Genomic DNA, 20,683 nt, shown 5'->3' on the forward strand with positions numbered 1-20,683 from the left:
AAACACGGCATGCTTTGCCATAAATAACAAAACAAAACAAAAAAAAAGCGTGAAATGTGACTTTTCCCTCTTTTTGCTAACCTGTCAGTGCTGACCCACGGGGGCTCATTGCAGAACTTCCCCCCGCTCCAGGGCCGCGGGCTCGGCCGGAGCCGCTGCCGGGGGCGCGGGGCCCGGGGATCCCCGCGGTGCCGGTGCCGGTGCCGACACAGCGGGCGGGCGGACACCCCCTGCGGCGGGAGGCGGCGGGGCCGGGGCGCTGCGGAGCCGCCGTGGCGGTGGCGGCGGCGGCGGCGGCCGCAGCGGGGCGGGCGGGCGGCGGGGCCGGCACCTTCCCCGCCGCAGCACCGCCCCCCGCACCGCCCCCAGCGCCGCGGGCAGCGCGGCCGCCGCCGCCGCCGCCGCATGGAGCCGGGCTCGGGGCCGGGCTCGCTGCTGCTGGCGCTCAGCGAGGGCGAGCAGCGGCGCTACGCGGAGCTCTTCGCGCGCTGCTGCCCGCCCGGCGCCGCCGCCGCCGCCCCCGAGGCCGCCGCGGGCAGCGTGGCCGAGCTGCTCCGGGCCTCGCAGCTGCCCCCGGACACGCTGCTCCAGGTGGGTGCGCGGCCCGCGGCGCCGGCCGCGGCGGGACCCGGCGCGACCTCCGCAGCGAGCGCCGCTTGTGTCGGCTCGGCGGCCGGGGGCTGCGTCCTGCCCGCGGACGCGGCCGGTTTGCGGAGGAGCTGCTGGTGTTTGTCGCGGTCGTGTTTTTTTCCCGGCGCTTGTGTGTACGGGGTGCGTGTGGGGAGGTGATGCTGTTTGCGGCTTTGCACTGAGTCACCGAACGAAGTTTACAGGCAGCCCTGTGGGGTGCTATACATACATACATACATACATATATACACACACACACGCGCACACATATATATAATATATGTCGCTACCTGCATGACATGTCCTAGATGCGCCTCCTCATTTCCTAAAGACAGCTCTGCTCGTTGGGTCTCAGACTGCTCTCCATTCCACTGAATGATTTTTCAATGTTATTTGTGCGCCTTTGCATCTGCTTCTAAGTGTTTTGGCGGAAAAGCAGTCTGTAAGTGAAATGATGATGCCCTCTTGTTTGTACACTTGTACTTAAAAGAAAATGTGCTTTGGTAGAAAACAAGAGGTTTTCTGACTAGAAGAGATTGGAAGGAGGGGTTAGGAGGGCAAAGACCTCATTAAGGTTGAGGAGGGGCCTGTCCAGCCTGCAGGGTTTGTGGGATGCAGCTCCCGGCGACAGCAAAGAGCTGGACTTGATCTTTTCCACCTGTGGATTAGTATGTGGATTAGTTGATGAATGGACTGTAGCTGCAAAAAGCTAAACTAAGTGTAGGTAATGTTGCTTTTCCTTTTTTTCTTTCTTTTTTTTTTTTAATAAGCTGTAAAGATTTTTATTCTTCAGTGTTCTTTATCAAGCAGAAAAAAAAAATCACATCAAAATTGAGCTGAGATATAGGTCGTACCTGGCCAGGGTCAGAGGATGCTGACTTCTCTTTTGCGAACTCCTAGGCCATTTCTTACTGAGTGTATATTGTATTAATTTATATTGCAGAAGTGACTGAACTAAAATGATGATGATTTCTTACTTGAGCAAGCGTATTTTTCCCCTCTGAACTTGCACTATTTACCTGATGTGCAAAAAAAGAAAAAAAAAAAAGACCCACAACATTATCAGGCACTGTAGGACTGCTTTTTTCAAATTAGACTGGGATCTTAGTCTTATGGTGAATTCAGTGATGAAAGTAGAGATTTAGCAACAAAAGTAGATGTTTGCCAACAAGAAGAGCTCATCTAATGTCAAAAAAGGAAGACATATTTAAGAAACATATTAATGTCCAATTAGCAAATTTCTGTCACTTTGGAAGTAGTAATTTCACTAAGGCTTTCCAAAGAAGTATGGGAAAAAGAAAAAAAAGAATCTTATTTTTGCTATGTAGATCTTTACTGTGTCATGTAAGTGAAATTTGTTGTCATATTGATATCATGACATTTTTGAAGAAGTTTGCATGGACTTTCTTTCAGGACTGTAGCATGTAACATAAGCCTGTCAATATTGTCTTTTCTCACTGTTGCTTTTTACTATTTTAGTATATCCCCAGGTATATTTATGATGTGCAGAGAATGTTTCTTGGAAACAAATCCCTAACTGGCTCTAAGAGTGCTCAGATAATAAGGCTTTGGGGGTTTGGGGCTGTTTCTCTTCCTCCTTCCTGCCCTTCCCCTCTTGTTTGTGTACTGTGATTCACCATGGAGTTCTGGCCTGTGACTGGAGCTCCTGTCCTCAAATGCAACTACGTTCAAGTAATTGCACTGACATTTACAGGAACTTAAGGAAAAATAACTAATTTATATAATATGTATATTTATATGAAGGAAATGCAGATATTCTGATGGAAAAAAAATGATTGTCATTGATTGTCAGAGATTTGGCCATCTTCTGAAAATGCAATCTAATAGTTTCTGTTCAAAAAGTCCTGTTCTGACAGTGATGGGGACAAGGCATAATGGTGCCTGGTATCTGTTTCCTACTGGTACAGGAAATGCCCATTTTAAAGTAGAGGTGGCTGGGTTGCCTTAAAAGGCATATTTCCTTTGGAGTAAGTAAGTGGACTGTGTAAGTTTTCTTTAAAAAAGGGAAAGAAGACCACACTCTGAAAATCCCCATGCTTCACAATTAGCGCTGAGCATGCAGTGTCCCTACTGACCCATTAAGCAAGAGTCGTGCTTAGTTTTGTCAGGGCAAAAATGTGGAGATTTGGATTAGAAACCAGTTTTGTATTCAATTTAGCTCCGTCTGCTCAGACCAGAGATGCTTAGTGCCATTCACAGGCTTTTTTTGGACTGAGGCAGCTATGTACCATTTTGTGAGATGCGTGTGTGCAATTCTCGAGATTTTTGTAGATGGGATTTACAGATTAAAAGATTTCTGGAACTGGCATTCAGTGACATGGCAAAGTCTTGAACCTATGCTGCTATCTTCGAGGATGTGTAGTTGTGTAAGAAGTGGGATACATTTTGGGGAAGGAAGAAGCCTTTCATTTTACAGAGTTTGATCAAGATTTCTTGTTGATCAGGAAGATACTCTCAGGTGTTAAGGGAAATGGCCTTCCACCATCCTCAGCTGTAACGCTGAGTTTTGCTGTGTTGACAAAAATCAGGAGGGTGCACATGGGACTGCTGTTGAACATAGCAATTGCCATAGGAAAAGCAACAGCATGTGCTCCCAGAAAATGAGCCAGGAAGGATCTTGTGTTGTTCTAGGATTAGTGGCATGATTCAAGAGATTGTTTAGATGAAGTAGGCTAGGTTATAGAGAACAGGGAGGTAATGGGAGAGGATGTGCCAGCAGAGGAAATGCTGGAATAAACTGAAAATAATCCAAGAACAAGCAGGTCAGTAGGAGCAGATGGTGTGCACCCAAGAGCTCAGTATTGCTAAGCATGTAGCAATGGGACTTTTGCTAAAATCAGCTATTCTGCTGAGCAACAGCATACAGCAGAGATTGTACCTGTTTGGCTTCTTTTAATGCAAAGATCGAAGAATTAGCGAAAATAATTTCAGTTCTGGAAAAATGGTTGAAGTTGTAACTAAAATTAGAATTCTGAGACACTTTATGGGACTGGACTGGGTATGATGGGCCAGAACAGCATGTTTTTTTGAAACTATAATACCTCCCTCATGTGCTGAAAGCCTTTGACTATCCATGTAATGTGGTTAAAGGCAGAACCATTAACATATTTTTTTAGACTTGCACAAAGCTTGTGGAAGTTCTTTCACCAGAGGCTTTTAAAGTAACTCTGCAAAATGTCTATGGGCTGTTGCCTAATGGACAGAGACTAGGATTGTGGGTTTTTTGTTTGTTTGTTTGTTTGTTTTTAATTTATGTCAAAAGAGGAAGGAAGAGACTAGTCATGCAATATGCATTTAAGTAGACTGTCAGAAATGGAGAAAACTGAACATCATCAGGCGGACTTAGTAGATTTACCCATGTTGGTTAAATTGTAAATGGAGTTTCCTATATTTTGGTCCATAATATGGGGAAAAGGAAGCAAATGTATCCGAAAGGGAAAAAAAAAAAAACTCTAAAAAATAAATATTCTGACCTCATTGATAGCACTGAAGCAAACGTGACCCTGCAGAATATTTTGTTACAAAGATCAATATTGATAACACTTATTATTTGGGACAAAAAAGGCAAAGGGATGCTGGCAGGGAGAAATGATTGCATTCAGGGCAAGAGGCACTGCTGATGACTCTTAGTAGATGCCAGCACTAGATTAACATGTTCATAAACACAAACTATCTTTGCAATTTGTAGACTTTTTCCTTTGTCTCTTTTAAATGAAAATGTAAGTCTGTTTGATTGGCTAGGTGGGTGGATGGCTATGCCCCTTTGGTAGGACTCCACTGAGAAAAAGGTGATCTCGAAGCGGGTATGCAGGGTTGAGGAGTCTGGCAGGATGTCAGTAGCGGTTCATTACATTTATGCCCCCTGAGCATATTAGGATGCTGATACCCCACACTAATTGCGCGCCCCAGGTGGCTATTATGGTTGTTTTGGGCAATCGAGCGTGACCTGATTTTAAAGCTAAGCAGCAGCAAGTGCAGCATCTGCTGCCTGGGTTGTGTGATCCCCCACCGCATGCGTTAGGTAGACACAGAGAGATATATACAGGTTCCATATAAAATAGTACTTTGTGTAGTTTTCACGCAGTGCCTTGCAAAGGAGAGGTATTATGTGCTAGTTTTAATATATATCTGTATTTTGTATCTGTCTGAAGATTTTTGACTGAGAAATTAGGGAGCAGGCTGATAGGACTCAAGTTTTATGTAGAAATGCTTCTCCTTTTTTTTTGCTAGGTTTTTTATTTACTTGATGAATTCATACTTTGTTATATGATGTATGCCTTTAAACGAATTCCCAGCTTTGTAAATCTTAATCTTACTTGTAGGCTTATATCAGCAGAGATGCAATTTTGTTAAGAAAATGAATGATGTCCTTTGCGAATGAACAAATTGCTTTATCTGAGCTCCAAGGATGCCAAGTACAGAGTGTGTGATGTTGTAGCCACACAGATGCTGCATTATTTAGCTGGAGCTCTCCTCCTGGTTCTGTGTGAATAGAGGGCGCAGACCAATGATCTTGCTTTTCTTCCACGTGGTTCCTGAGTTAACTTGTGTTGATGGTGACTTGTTTCCATAGTTACAATGATTTTTTTAACCATTTTGTGTGCAAAAAGCGGAAGTGTAAATATATTTTTAAAATTGCTGGATTCAAATTTCACTGGGAAAAAGTTAGTAAGATGTCAACTTTTGTTTATGATTTTTTTTCCTTAAACTTAAATTACTGCCTATATGGTAGCAGGAATGGGATTAGCCATCAACCTAAAACAGTTCTCCTAGGCCAAAAAAAAAAAAAAAAAAGACTAAGAACTGTGGCTGGAATATGAGCTTTTTGAGTGAGGGAATTTCTTTATAAAAAATACGTTTAACTCCATTAATTTCTAAAAATGTGTTTTAGAGAAATGAGTAAGAGTCCATTAAAAAAAGTCATTTCGGGTAGGAATGCACATGGAGAAACTACATCCTCCTGATGTCTTAAGGTGAGGAAGGATCAAAAGGGAGTACAATTTGACTAAGCAGTGTAGCAAGAAGAGAAAAGGAAAACTGACATTTCAGTTGCTAGTAGTCCTGGCCACAGTCCCCAAACCTGTTGTTGCCTTTTTAGAATCATAAGCTATTTTCATGTAAATAGGAATATGCAAATAATATAGTAGTATTACTTTTTTAAAAAAGTGCTAAATTAGACCAAGGTATGGGGTTGTACTTCTCACAAGGCAATCTTGACAATATATTCCATTAAGAAGCATTCATAGGCGTGCAGCTTTTAAACTGTCACAGACATAAACTTGTATATGATTAGTAGTTTTGAGTGCTTCAGAGTTGAGCTACACAGTAAAAGATTTCTAAATGCTGGTTTCCTCTTTTTCTCATGTGTTTCGAATTGGTCTCTAAAACCAGAGACTTCCAGAACTTCTTGTTATATACTCCAAAAAGAGTGGTGAGAATAAGCACGGTCAGGGTCTGCCATTCTAACCTTATTTTCTAATGAAATAAAAACGTGCTGTGCCAATAATCTTCAACAACTGTTCAACATGAGGGATGGAGAAAAAAGTTCCACTAGGACACAGACAAATTTACACACTCCTAAGTGCTGTGGGATCACTAAATAACTGAGTAAGACTCTTTTAAATGTTCATGACAGCATCATACTGTCAATATTCTAAAGTTTATATGCATGCTGATCAATCTTGTTCATAATCTGTTTTGCAAGGGAGGCACTACACGCGTAGAAATTGCCTATTTTAAAGGCTGCATCTAGTGCAAACACCCCCACAAAGCAGGATTGGTATAAAATCTGAGAAAATGAATATAGCTTAGCTAAACTTAGTGAAGTTATATTTGTGAAAGATAGAAAACATTTCTGCAACAGGAAATGTGGATAAATAACCTATTTAAAACTAAACCATTATGAACTAAGGAATTTCTCTTTACGAATATTGCGCCAAGCAAACGTGTCATGATATTTTAACATCCAAATTTACCAAAACTATGTATTAAAATAAATAATCAACAAGAAACACATGTCCTACTTTTGAAGACTGTGCAACAATTCACTAGGTGAGTTACTGCACAATTAATTAGGAGAGACTAATCCAGCTGCTGGCAATAGTACTTTCCTTTAAATGTATGATGGATTTTTTTTTTTCTTTTCCAGTGTATTCAGTGTTATTGTTTAGGAACCACTGAATGAAAATTGAAGACTGTGGGAAGTCTGGAAGCAGAACAACTTTTTTTTTTTTTCCCCTTCCTGCGATTTAGATTTGACAATGCAGTAGAAGGACATGATAGGATGAGATGTATTAGTTTCCTATGATTTTGTAGGACAGAGTGATCAGAAATAATCAGATAAATCACTAACTGCAAATTATACTTTTTTTTTAAATTGAAATGTTTACAATAGAAAACGTTTTAAAAAAAAGAATGTTTGAATAAATAACTATGATATTTCTAGCACATGAAAATGATCCTTGTATTATGAATGTATTCCAGTTTTTGTTTGAATTTAACTTCGCATAAATCACAGGTGGAAGAAATCTGTGCCTTTTATTAAAATAAGGATAATAAATCATATACCTTAAGGAATAAAAATGAAGGTCATATATTAAGCTATGTAATTACTGAAGTATGTTGAAAAACAGGAGCTTTGTCAAGAGGATGGGGCATCCTGGTGGACACCAACCTGGACATGAGCCAGCAACCTGTCCATGTGGCAAGGAAAGCCCAGGGCACCCCGGGCTGCCTTAGGCCAAGCGTTGCTGGCAGGTTGAGGGAGAGGATCGTCCCATCTGCTCTGCAACTGGAGAGCCAGGTCCGGATCTGGTTTCCCCAATACAGTAGAGACATGGAGCTGCTGGAGCAAGTCCAGCCAAGAGCCATGAAGATCATGAGGGGCCTGGAGCATCCGTCAAAGGCGCTTGGGGTGGGAGTGTTGAGCCTGGAGAAGAGGAGGATCTGGAGGGATCTGCTCAGCATGTGTAAACACCTGATAGAAGGGTATAAGGAAGCCAGGCGCTTCTCAGGGTGCCCCATCACAGAATGAGAGGCAAGCTGAAGTGGGCAATGGGCACAAGCTGAAGTACAGCCAGGAAATGCCTCTGAATATAAGAAAACACTTTTGCCTTTCCCTTCCCTTTCCCCTGAGGGTCATTGAGTCCTGGAACAGGTTGCTCAGAGAGGTAGTGGAGTCTCCATCCTTTTCAAACCCAACCAGAAACAGCCCTGTACAACCTGCTGTAGCAGATCCTGCTTGAGCAGTCTGCTAAAAAGATTGTTATCTAGAAAAATAAGTAGATGGTTCAAATACAAACCAAAAATAAAATTAAGGTTTTAATTATTGGTACACATGTCTTCAGATTTATATAATGTTTTAAATAATTTCCACCTGCCATTAATCTGTCCTGCAAGCATTAAGGTTAAGATGCTTCATGTTGAGTACTGGTTTAGAGAGGATAGTACAGCTGGAGATGAATTTTAAGAAGCTGTCTCTGGGAAGTGCCCCTCCAACGTGTTGCCATGCCAGGCAGAGCACATCCATGTTGTGAGCCCAGCTTGAGTGCTGGCAGCAGTGCTATAATGTCACCTAGCCTGGGTCGAAGCAGCTGGGGTAGGTGGACACGGCATGAACAGATACTCCTCATCTCAGTAGAGCCTCTCAAACTGTTGGTGGTGATAAGCTGGTGCAGAACTGATTTATAAAGGGCATTAATGTGCTTTAACTGAGAGGCATGGAGTTGAAGAAGGAAGTACTGAGTACTCCTGAGTACTCTCATTGAGTCAAGACCACTTATGAACATGTGGGGCAACTGAACAAAAAGGGGCTAAAATGACGTTTTGATGGATTCAGTGGTGGAGGGAGATGCAGTAGGGCTTAAAATCTCTCAATTTGAAGCTAAACTTACTTAAACTATCACAAAGTTGCACTTTCACTGTTATGTGATCTCTTTGTACCTGTATGAGTCATTCAAGTGACTTCCTAATGAATATAAATGAATATAAAGGTGTTCCCACTTACAGGAGCACCTTTAGCAAATATATTTTGAATGAAAATACCTGAGAAACTTTAAGTAGTGTGGCTATCAAAGCACATCTTTTCCATGAATGCTTTATTCTGCTGCTTTATTTTTGAACTCCACAGGTTTTTCAAAACCACAAGCAGCCTTTCCCTCTCAGAAAAACAGCTGCAAATGGTTCTTAGAGTATCTTGTGTTTGTAGCTCCATGATCCTATAACCTGAATGTGTGATTAGAATCATAGTATCATAGAATCCTTAAGGTTGGAAGCGACCTTTAGAGATCATCTAGTCCAACCCCCCTGCACACGCAGGATCACCTAGAGCACGGGGCACAGGACTGCGTCCAAGTGGGTTTTGAATATCTGCAGACAAGGAGATAATTCGTATCATCCTGTTATTTAATGGGAGTTGGTAAGGAGCTAATCTTTTGAACAGAGCCATACAGCAAACACTGGATTTGGGCTTGGTATCACTGAAAATTTAGAACTGCTAATGGGAAACGCTAAGTGCAGAGACTGAGTTGAAATTGAAGCTATCTGAGTGGGGCCCTTTGTGTGTGCCTGCTCATTATGAGATGAGTCATGAAGCTGAATTATACCTTTGGTAGCAAATGTCCATAAGGAGTTACTTTTTTTGTAATCATATTTTTAAATATCATGTTTTTTGGAATCAGCCTTTTGGATTTCACCTCACCCTCCAAAGTCTCTCTTTCCATATGAAGAAACATTTACCAGAGAATAAGAGTGTTTCCTTTGGATCAGCTTATGTATTGGTAACATTTCACACAATGCATTATTTACTTTTGGCATAATTTATAGAATGATGTCCCAAGGATCCAAGGTGATGGTCTTTCAGAATAAAATAATGTGTGAAATCATTTGGAAAACAGGTCAAGAGTCATGAATTAACAAATACAGTCAGAAATGTTTAGCTAACAACTTGGAACAGTAAAAGGTTTAGTGGAGTATTTAAAGGTTTAAAATATCAAAAATCAACAGTGAGGGAGGTAACCTCAAACCATTTCCCCCCTCTCTCCTTGAATAATTGTTACTTTTAAAAGAATTGCCTTTCTTTTGCTACCTACATGAAAGAAAATGCAAATACAAAATGAACTCTTAAATATACTATAAAATGCTGATATATAGTGATATATTGGCCATTTTCAATGTAGACAATGTAATCTTTGATTCTCTTGATGTTGCCCTTTGAGATCCTGTGTTCTTTAGCTGAATTGGGGTTGAACACATGGTTTAGACACAAACAAGTAGATTCTCACCAAGTGATGCATTTCAACACATAAGGTGCGAACATATTGGATGAAATTATAATTTTAGGCTTTTATTTAGTGATTTGTAAGGGAGACATTTAAGCTCCCTTTTCAAGTGATGTGTTGATTGGAACTGTAGTTAAGTGAGCTGGGATATGAAAGAAGGGCAGAACGTGTACTCCATACACACTGCAGTGAAGTAATCAGCAAACATGGTTATGCCTTGAGTTAAGGAATCCTATGATAACTCACTCTTACAGAAATAATCTTGGGACTCTCAATAAAAGATTTTAATTACTGTCATGTTGATTGATGTTTGCTGCTTTGTTTTTAAAAATACCTGCTGTAGTTGTACGCTACTAAGGAAATGAACTCAGAAAACATGTCAAGTGTGATAAAGCTGCATTGGTACAGACAGCATCAAGTTTTTGGGGTTGCTAATCTAGAAAACCCCGATTGTAATTGGGAAAGAAAGAAATTTTTTATTTTACAAAAAATACTTAATGAAATGTGAAATACAGGCTGTATTTGGGTTCTGCTTGTGATTTAAAAAAAAAATACATCTTATGTCAGTGTCCCTGTTTTCTTCAGTACTGGTAAACTCGCATTTTGTCTGCCAAGACGAACAAAATTCAGAATTACAGTTTCTTCTGGTCTTAAGGCAAAGTTGAAATACCAGAAGTAGTCACACAAGAAATTGATGTAGAAATGTAAAAAAAAAACCCACATCATTTCAGTTTACTGAACTACATCAAAACACTTCATTTTGAACAAAACTTGGAAGATAACTAGATGTGGTGTCAGCTGGCTGTCTAAGAAGGATTTACCAGGATTCAGTTCACCATCACTTCTTGAATGCTAACTCTTGCTGTTTTTAGCAACTTGAAGAAATTCTCGTGCCTTTTTTTTTTTATTATTCTGTTAAAACTATTTTAAGTATGAGAGTTTGAGGGATAAGAAGTACTGAACATCAGATCTTCTGTGCTGTGTTGTCCATCATTGATTCTTATCCTGAGATGTTCAGATCAGTTATCCACAAGGTACTTGACCCGCTGTGTTGGAAGACACAGCAGATTAAACCCCGCATAATTCAGGAGGAAACAGTCAGTGACCTGCACTCACAAATCCATAGTGCCAGATGGGATCCACCTGAGGGTTCTGAGGGAGCTGGTGGAAGTGCTCGCCAAGCCGCTCTCCATTATCTATTAGCTGTCCAGGTCAACAGGGAGCTCCCAAATGACTGGAAACTTGCCAACGTGATGCCCATCTACAGGAAGAGTTGGATGGAGGATCTGGGGAACTATAGGCTTATCAGCCTGACCTCAGTTTTGGGGAAAGTTAGGGGGCAGATCATACTGAGGGAGATCACACAGCGTGAGTGTGACAACCAGGAGATCAGGCCCAGCCAACATGGATTCATGAAAGGCAGGTCCTGCCTCAGCAACCTGATGTCCATCTATGACCAGGTGACCTGCCTAGTGGATGAAAAGGCTGTGGATGTGTCTACTCAGACTTCAGTAAGGCCTTTGTCCCAATCTCCCACTGCCTTCTCCTGGAGAAGCTGGCAGCTCATGGCTTAGACAGGCGGACTCTTCACTGGATCAAGAACTGACTGGATGGCTGAGTCCAGAGAGTGGTGGTGAATGGAGTTAAATCCAGCTGGCAACCTGTCATGAGTAGTGTTCCCCAGGGGCCAGTGTTGGGGCCGGTCCTCTTTAATTGATGATCTGGGTAAGGGCATTGAGGGCACCCTTAGCAAATTTGCAGATGACACCAAGCTGGGAGGAAGAGTAGATCTGCTTGAGGGTTGGAATTCTCCGCAGAGGGATCTGGACAGGCTGGATTGATGGGTGGACATCAACTGTATGAGGTTCAGCAAGGCCGAGTACCGGCTCCTGCTCTTTGGTCACAACAACCCCATGCAGCACTACAAGCTTGGGGCACTGGCTGGAGAGCTGCGTGGCAGCGAAGGAGCTGGGGGTGCTGGTCGACAGGCAGCTGACCGTGACCCAGCTCTGTGCCCAGACGGCCAAGAAGGCCAAGGGCCTCCTGGACTGTATCAGGAACAGTGTTGCCAGCAGGACCAGGGAAGAGATCGTCCCCCTGTGCTCGGTGCTGGCGAGGCCACACCTCAAACACTGTGTTCAGTTTTGGACCCCTCACTGCAAGAAAGACATGGAACGTGTCCAAAAGAAGGGAAATGAAGCTGGTGAAGGGACTGGAGCACAAGGCTTATGAGGGCTATCTGAGGAAGCTGAGGTTATTTAGTCTGGAGAAGAGGAGGCTCAGGGGAGACCTTATCGCTCTCTACAACTACCTTGAAGGAGGTTGTAGTGAGGTGGTGGTCGATCTCTTCTTCAGAATAACGATCGAAAATAGGACCAGAGGAAATGGCTTCAAGTTAACGCCAGGGGAGGTTCAGGTTAGACATTAGAAAGAATTTCTACACGGAGAGAGTGGTGAAGCATTGGAACAGGCTGCCCAGGGAAATGGTGGAGTCACCATTGATGGCAATGTTAAAGAAACATGTAGGTGAGGCGCTTAGGGTCATGGTTTAGCAAGCTTAGTGTTAAAGGACGTATATTTGGACTTGATCTTGGAGGTCTTTTCCAACCGTAATGATTCTAGGTTTCTAGGATTCTGTGTTAAAAGCAAATAAGTTTAAGTCTCTATTTCTATCATTGATGAAATTTTGGAAGACATTGTTAACAGTAGCTGCTAGGCATGTTCCCCTATTTATACTTAGGTATGTGAATATGTCCCATATTAACAGAAATATTCCTAACCATTCATTGTTCTCTTCTATAGAAGACTGAATTCAGTATTAATGGTAGAGTCCTGACAATTTTGCTTTGGGCACAAAATACAGTTACTCTCCTTTAAAACAGAGTAAGAGGAAGAAACCAAATACAAGGGTATTTCAAAATAATAGCATTTTTCTCTAGAACTTAATAGACTGACTTCAAGCTTACTTGCCTGGTTTCCTTCCGGATTTGGTAACTGTGGTGTTGATGCCTTCCTACAGCTTTTTGTGCTTCTGATTCTTATATGGGATCTCTTACATTTCTGGTAGAAAGCAGATAGATAGGTATTAGTTTCCCTTTATAAGGAAATAAGAAAAGTGGAGACATTATCCTAGTATGAGAGAACTAGGAAGCAGTAGGACAGCAATGAATCTGTTAGAATCTGGTGCTCTGAAAGAGGTTGGAGAGAAGGTTTAAATGAATCGGCAAGGTGGTCAGCATGTGCACTGAAGGATATTTTGTTTGGTAGGAAATCAGGAGGCAAAAATAAATTAAAAAAAAATCCCAATTTCATTGTTAGCTGCTGTTCTCTGTTGTTGAGTAATAAAAGGCAGGAACCAGGAAGCTGCTTGTTTCTGCTTTTTTATTAGATACCCTGGTGATGAGCTTGTTATAAATATAAATATTTTCTGCAGCGAGGACATGGAGCAGACTGGAACCCGGTAACCTTTAAAAAGGGATAACGTAAGGTTCAAGATTATGCTGATGTCTGAATCTTTCTACAGAGTCCTTCAGCACTGTCATGAAATGCATGTCAATAGCAAAAAAAGCAAACCTAAAAATACTGCACAGCTGAAAGCTTAGCCACTTTTTAGGTTTAGTTTCTCATGAAATGGCAAAGTTAGAAATGAGGACTCTCATCTTTACATTTTTTAGACCTGGTATATTATGGGAGTTACCAATATAGCAAATAATATGCTTGGCTTTGTTGTATGCCCTAGCACCTACAGTCTTAGATACAGTCTTTTTTCTTTGTCTGTGTGTGTTAAAAAAAAAAACTCTAAATTATTACTCTGAAGATATATATTATACTTGTAGAGTAATCATGTCATGCAGTCATGTCTTTCAAGTCATATTTTGCATGTTTTGAGAAGAGAGAACCAGGACAGGAGTCAGGATGTAATGGTGTTATCGCATCTGGTACCTCGCAGTATGAGGTACCTCATTTAACTGGCCAGAGCAAATATTGTTTCAGGACAAGAAAGAACAGCCTTGAACCATACTGATGTCAGAAAGAAAATAATTCTTAATGTTATTTGCATTGAGTTTTCAGTCATTTATTTTCCTTCTCTCTGTTCTCAGCTGTGTCGTAATAACTGTATCTTTTGTTTGATCTAATCTAAATCAAGACCATTCTTGAGGAGAATATTCTCCTAAGGAATATTTCTCCTCAAGAAATATTCATTAGCTCATTTTAAAGACTATAGTGTTTACTGTATGTGTACTTTAATTGCAGGGGATGTGTGAGAGACAAGGCTTCATGCTCAACCCAGCAAGGTTCTTTATTTTACTATAACTACCATATTTAAGTTCTATAGCATAAGTAGGGCACTGTGGAATTGGTGAAGGTACTCTGTTCAGATACTGAAAGTCAGAACGGAAACAGCTTTTAGTAGGTGAAATATTCAGAAAGGCAAAAGTAAAGGGTAAGATTGTGGATTTTTGTTTTCTCACTATAGAGTTTAAATTTTTGGCACTATCAGCATATAAATATTAGTAACACAAGCAAATGAATACTGAGACAGACACAATAAGCTTTGAGTCCTTTTAGTAACTTGGTCATTCAAGTGTAAATTTACTTTCAAAATATGCCAGAGAATTTAATGAAGAGAAAGGTAATGTGTCAAGGGCTGTAGATGTGAAGTATCTTTAACAGAATGAATTAGTGGTGCTCTTCAGTATTCCTTGCTCTTGATTCTCTTCTAATTAGAAAATTCCTGTTAATATGTAATGTCTTCAACAGATAGTTGCAGGACTGTCGTATGGTCAAACTGGCAATTGCCCTGCGCAACATTTCTGCAGCCACAGAGTCCCTCCTAGGCGAGGGGCATGATTAATAAGTGACTGTACAGAGTACAGAGAAGCACCTGGTATGTTTGGAGTAGTGAAATCATTTGGACAAACTCTTTAAGTATTTGAAATTTGGTTTTGCTTTGTCCATTGCAGGACACCACTTGTTTGTTTGTTTGTTTGTTTTTCCCCAAGCAATATTGTATAGTACTTTTTGTTCACTGAAAAGGTGGAAATATTAGGCCATTTCAAAGCCAGTTCACTACTGCTGTGTTATAAATAGGGCTAGAGAATTGTAATGAGAAAGCATATGTTAGGGTTGTGCAATTCCTAGGGAAAGGTGAATCTGAATCATTGACTAATATATGTTACCATAGTGAACCACTTCTCAAACCTACTGCTTAGATAATTTAAATCTAAAATACTTTTCCTTTCCATGAAATGTAAAATACAGAATGTTTATTTTGCTTTGCTGCTGATGCTCCTGTTCTGTTACAGCTCTGCCCGTCTGTGGTGTTAATATCTTTCTATGATATATTGGGTCCTCTCTTGAGTTAGCCTTTTCTGGTTGTCTGTCGGGGAGAACGGGTGCGAGTGGAATTGCAGCAGTGTTCATTTGCAATCAAAATGCTCAGCTTACTCGTCCCCCCAAAAGTATCCTGCTTATCAGCAAGGTTGCAGGCAGAATTGATAAGTAGTTATATCCTTTTGTGTGCATCCATCAGTCTCATTAGTCACCAAAGCTGACCATCAGCACCTCATGGCTGATGTAAAAGGTTAAAATGTTCAAGAGACCCTTGAGTTTTTGTATGTGAAACTTGCACTGGTTCTGCATTAAGAGCTTTCTTAATGTATCACCGTGCTTTTTATGCAACACTGGGTTTTCTGTCCTGCTTAAAAATACTTAACAAACAAATTTTCCTTTTTTTTTTTTTAATTATTATTTGGCTGGATACGTGTATATATTCCTGACAGCTCTTGCCATTTATTACTTAACTGTTTCAGCTCAAGAATGAGCACAAGTGAGTTATGGTCTCCTCAGTTACAGTTTAATCCACATCATCTGTCTTAATCTAAAATTCGCCAGTATCCCATGTCATAATAGGGACATGCCAAATTCTCATGACATAGTCTGTTGTGGGTTGTTTGTTTGTTTGATTGATTGATTGGTTGTGTTTTGACAGGTTTTCAAAAGAAAATGAGGCTGTGCAATAATTATGTTGGTTAATCCCAGCAATAGCTTCTGAATCTGTTAACCGTTTCAATAAAGTTTCACAGCAAATTGAGAAACTTCGAAGACACAAAATTGCTAACAGTTATGTCTTTTGGATAACTCCTAGGAACTTAATCTGTTCATTGATCTTTGGTAAGAGATGTAAGTTTTCTTGCTGAGGCCCTGTAAGTTTTCTTACTGAGGGAAAATTCCCAGTGTAAATTCAACCCATATTCAATATCAGAGAACCTGTATAGGAATATCACCTCAAGTCAATGGGCCAAAGAAAATTGTTCAATTGTTCAAATCAATGTTAACAGTCTACTGTTAACTTTAGCTTGGAGCAAATGTTATTATTAAATAGTAATTTGGACATGACAAAAAAAAAAAGACTGTTGTCGACCAGCATTTTAAAAGTTACCTTGCTAGTGAATAGAGGGGAATAAAAGGGAAAGGTGAGTCCCTTAGTCTGCTTCGTGGTGCTATTTTTATGACTCTTTTTGCCCTTCCCCCTTTCTCTCCCCATGCTGCTCCACCTGCTCTTCTCTTTTTCTTCCTTTTGAATCCAGCTGGCAATTTCAATAAGCCAAGAAAGTTGCTGGTTCAGCAGTTCTCTGCATCTGCCAGGAAATAGATAAATAGTAGGAAGAGAAATGGAAGGGATGTTTTCTTAGTCTTTTTTGTCAGCTTTACATAGGGCTTTTTTTAATTCAGAGCACTGCAAAAATGTATCACTGTGACACCATTTCCTTCTAACTAGAGCTCAATCCTGTCGCCTCCTCAGTTTCCTTAATTTCCTGGCATTAAGAAAAATACAAGTCCTTCAACATTCATGCTTTGGAATTGGATTCCCTTTGCTACCTCCATTTAAGGCTTGCCAGGCATTATTTTTTGTTTGCGTACATCCCTTTCTCTGGGAAAGCTTCGTAAGGTGTTTTGTCTCATACACATGCAGGTAGCTGCCACCTCAGTTTGATCTCTGGCTGACTTTGAGATCCTGGGTCCTATAAATTCTTTCAAACTGTCTTTTAGGGAAGCTGAAGATGACGGTCCAGTGCTCCTTCTGCTCCTTTTGTGCTGGTACCTGTTCCTAGGGTTTCCAGTCTTTGTGGCTGCCATCTGCCTGAAGCTTGTAGAGAATGTGCCTGTTGATTTTTATTTGCTTATTTTTTAAATTCTACTTAGACTCCTTGTTACCCCAAGTCTTGCCTTTTGACAGGGATTCAGAGGAACAGATGGATTACGCTTGGCACGACATACAGGGGAGCCCTGTGTGCACATGCGGGGACATTTTTAATACACAGGGTTAAAAAAGAGAGTTCGATCACTGATTAGAGAGACTGCAGTGAGACAGGACTTTGCCACTTTTACCAGGGAGTAAAAGAAAGGATACTCAGCAGAAGCACATGTGAGAGTCTGTAGATGTTCGATGCTACTCAAAGTGAAGGATGCTTGCTGTTCTGTGAAGGAAATACAGAACTGATGCAGTAGTGGCAGAGGACGTGGCCCTGTCCTGCAGGGGAATTGCTGAGTTCCCTTCCCCGACTCATTGCCTGGTCCACTTCATTCTTTTTAGGAAAATGGCAAGTGGTAGCATGAGCACTTCATAGCACTTTTCACTGGCCAGTAGTAGCAAAAGCTTTAACTGGGTCAGAAATACTCATGTCCTCACTAGTTCTCTGACAGAGACACTGGATCACATCAGCCTTCCCATGGAAAGTATTGCTTAGACTTGTTGAAAGTTGGAGCCTAGGAAGTTTGCAGCCCTGAGACCTCTCGTCTTGTTTTGCACTGAAAGGAAACCAAACCTAACAGGCTTTGGAAATTTCTGGCCTAATAAAATTTTAAAAAGAGAATTTTCCTTCCAAGAAACTTGAAGTAGCATTTGCTAATTAGGAATGGCACAAATAGCCACATCAGACATAACAATAAAAACACATGGGTGTGATTCTTCAAAGAACAGGAAATTTCATTTTGTCTCTGTCAATAATGTCCATGTGATGCACCCTGGACATACACCCCAATTTCCCTGGCTTCTAGGATAGTTCAGCATCATCTGTCCTTGTGAGACTTGAGCACATCCCAGTAGACAGCTACTGGACCCCAGTCCCTGTGTACACCATGCATGGCTGGCTGACACCACCGGCTTTCATTTGGGCCTGCCCGTAGGCTGTGCTGACCTGTCTAACTCAATTTCAGGTGAGGCAGCCTCAGCTGTGCTTGAACCCCTTTTCATAAAGGCCATTTGGGAGGCCAGGCAGGGCTCTGAAACTGCACACCATCCTCTAGCTCTTGAGCAGTGCAGCATGTGCCATTACAGGTCTCTGTACAAACCTTCCAAGGACCAGCTGAGGGAGCTGGGGTTATTTAGTCTGGAGAAGAGGAGGCTCAGGGGAGACCTTATCACTTTCCACAACTGCCTGAAAGGAGGTTGTAGGGAAACGGAGGTCAGTCTCTTCTCTAAAATAACTATCAAAAATAGGACCAGAGGAAATGGCCTCAGGTTGTGCCAGGGGAGGTTCAGGTTGGATATTAGGAATAATTTCTACACGGAGAGAGTGGTGAAGCATTGGAACAGGCTGCCCAAGGAAGTGGAGGAGTCACTGTTGCTGGCAGTGTTCAAGTAAATGTGTAGATGAGGCACTTAGGGTCGTGGCTTAGCAGGCCCAGTGTTGAAGGGCTTATGGTTGGACTTGATGATCTTGAAGGTCTTTTCCAACCATAATGATTCTATAATTCTGAACTCACCTGGCTCTGCCTGGCCCCTCTGTGCATAAGCTCTTAAAGGTGGCATAAGAGTTGTGATATTTGCAGTGCAAGGAGAGGCCTCCTTGAAGGCTGCAAGCTCTGGTGTCTGCTCTGTGCCAGGGCCAGTGGCACAAGGGTGCACGGGGCCACGCCAGCATTGCGACCCTGGCCTCTGGCCAGGAGAGCCTGAGCCAGGGCACTCCTGAGTAAATTCTGTTTTTAATTCCTGCTGACAGTGCTTTCGCCTTGTAGTTGTCTATGTTCTTTGCTCCCCCTCACCAAAACCAGTCTTGGTGGCGGCCCAGGAGAAAAGACCTGTTATTGAAAGCCAGTTTTCAAAGAGCTCAGGTTGGCAATATTGGCATAACTCTGCAAAACTAGCTGCTCTGTGGGGGACTGAATTCATAGCAAATGTGTTAAATCTGTAATGTTTCTTACTCAGTCCTTGAAAAATGAGCCGTATAATTGGGACAAGATAAGGTGGAGGATTGCCATTTTACATGGCTGTCAAGACTTATAAGAGATGGGCAAGTAGTGCAAAAATAATTTTATTATGGAGCACTTAATAAGGAGACTTGAAAAAAGTTAAGCTCTTAAATTGTTTGTTTTGATATCTTCCATCCTGCTCCTCTGAGACTTGTATTTTGAAAGTTTGATTTGATTCTGACTTGTTCAAGTTGTGTTTTTCTTTTATACACTACATTCTCATCTGTGGGTCATGTTGTAAGTTTAGACCTACATGGAATGTAAATATCTTGCACAGGAATCCAAACCTAATCCTTTCCAAAGGTTTTGTAGAAAATCAATTTCCTGTGAGGCGTGTCAAGACTTTTAATGTTAATACTCTGTGGAAATGCATCATTTTTTCCCTCTTTTCTTCTTTCTTTTTTGCAAACTGAAAAAAAAAAGATATTATTATGCAATGCAAAATGTTTTTGGGAGCTCACAGTGCGATAATTGCAGTTGTACAACTCATTGCAATTTCTATGTTAAAAGTGTGAGGGGGGAAAAAGTGTTGAAATCCTGCAATTTGGATTAATTTCTCCTGACGTTGAAGCTTGGAGCCTATACTTTCAACGTGCCAAGAATTGTTATGCAAACGATTCTGACAGACTGAAAAACAGGTAGGGCCTACTGTGCACTGCCCAAAAACTGTGAGATTAATAAGAAAGCTATAAAATATAAATATCATCCATTATAAACTATAGTTTATTTGGATGATTTTTAGAAGACATGTTCATTTTACATTTTGACATGACTTGGAACATTTTTCACAGTTTTTCCACGATGTTTTGTTCAGGAAGCTATAAGTAAACAGTAGACTTCTATATTTCTTCACGGCTTTTTCAAAAGAAAAAATAGTACTATTTGTCTTTGTCAGAATTAAAATCAACCTGGTTTTGTGTTTACCTCAAAAAGAAAATGTGAGTCCTTAAGCATACAGTTTTTTAAACTTAGACCTTTCCTGTCAGCAATAAATAACTTTTTTTTTCTGCTAATAAGTTATGTACAGTGCCAAGATTCATAATTATTTGTGACATCAACCTAACCATAGTTTTGACATTGTAGTGAGTTCATTCAACTTTTCAGTGGTATGTACCCACATATTCTGAAAATAGACTTTTTTTTTTTCCTTTATTTGATATAAGAGTTTGTACAGTCAGAAACTTTTCTGGAAATTAGGAGCTTTACTTTTCTTCTTGTATAGTACTTATTGTGTTATAGTTCGTTTTATTAGTTCTAGTTAAAGCTAGATTTTTTTAAAATTTTGAACCAACATAATAGTTTATTTCAAAAAGTTTTTTATCATGATGTAGTATTTACCATAAAATTTAAAGGTCTTTCATATAGCAATTATTGCAAAATATTTGGTTATATATATGTGTGTATACATATATACACACATTTATATATGTACAAAATATATATACACTTTTGTTTTGAAAAAATAGTACTTGTGGATAAATATGTTGAATTTCTTTCTG

General features: G+C 40.8%; 1 protein-coding gene across 1 annotated transcript in view; it reads left to right on the forward strand.

The window, feature by feature from the left end:
- The first annotated feature begins 405 nt into the window (after positions 1-405).
- Positions 406-20,683, forward strand: part of REPS2 (RALBP1 associated Eps domain containing 2) — a 91,193-nt gene continuing 70,915 nt past the window's right edge. The window contains exon 1 of the mRNA XM_088532766.1: positions 406-591. Within this exon, the coding sequence (XP_088388892.1) occupies positions 406-591 (186 nt within the window). The remainder of the gene's footprint in view (positions 592-20,683) is intronic.

The sequence above is a fragment of the Tinamus guttatus genome, unplaced genomic scaffold (genome assembly GCF_059628265.1).
Source record: "Tinamus guttatus ecotype Peru unplaced genomic scaffold, ASM5962826v1 Tinamus_guttatus_pri_ptg000470l, whole genome shotgun sequence".
Lineage (NCBI taxonomy): Eukaryota > Metazoa > Chordata > Aves > Tinamiformes > Tinamidae > Tinamus > Tinamus guttatus.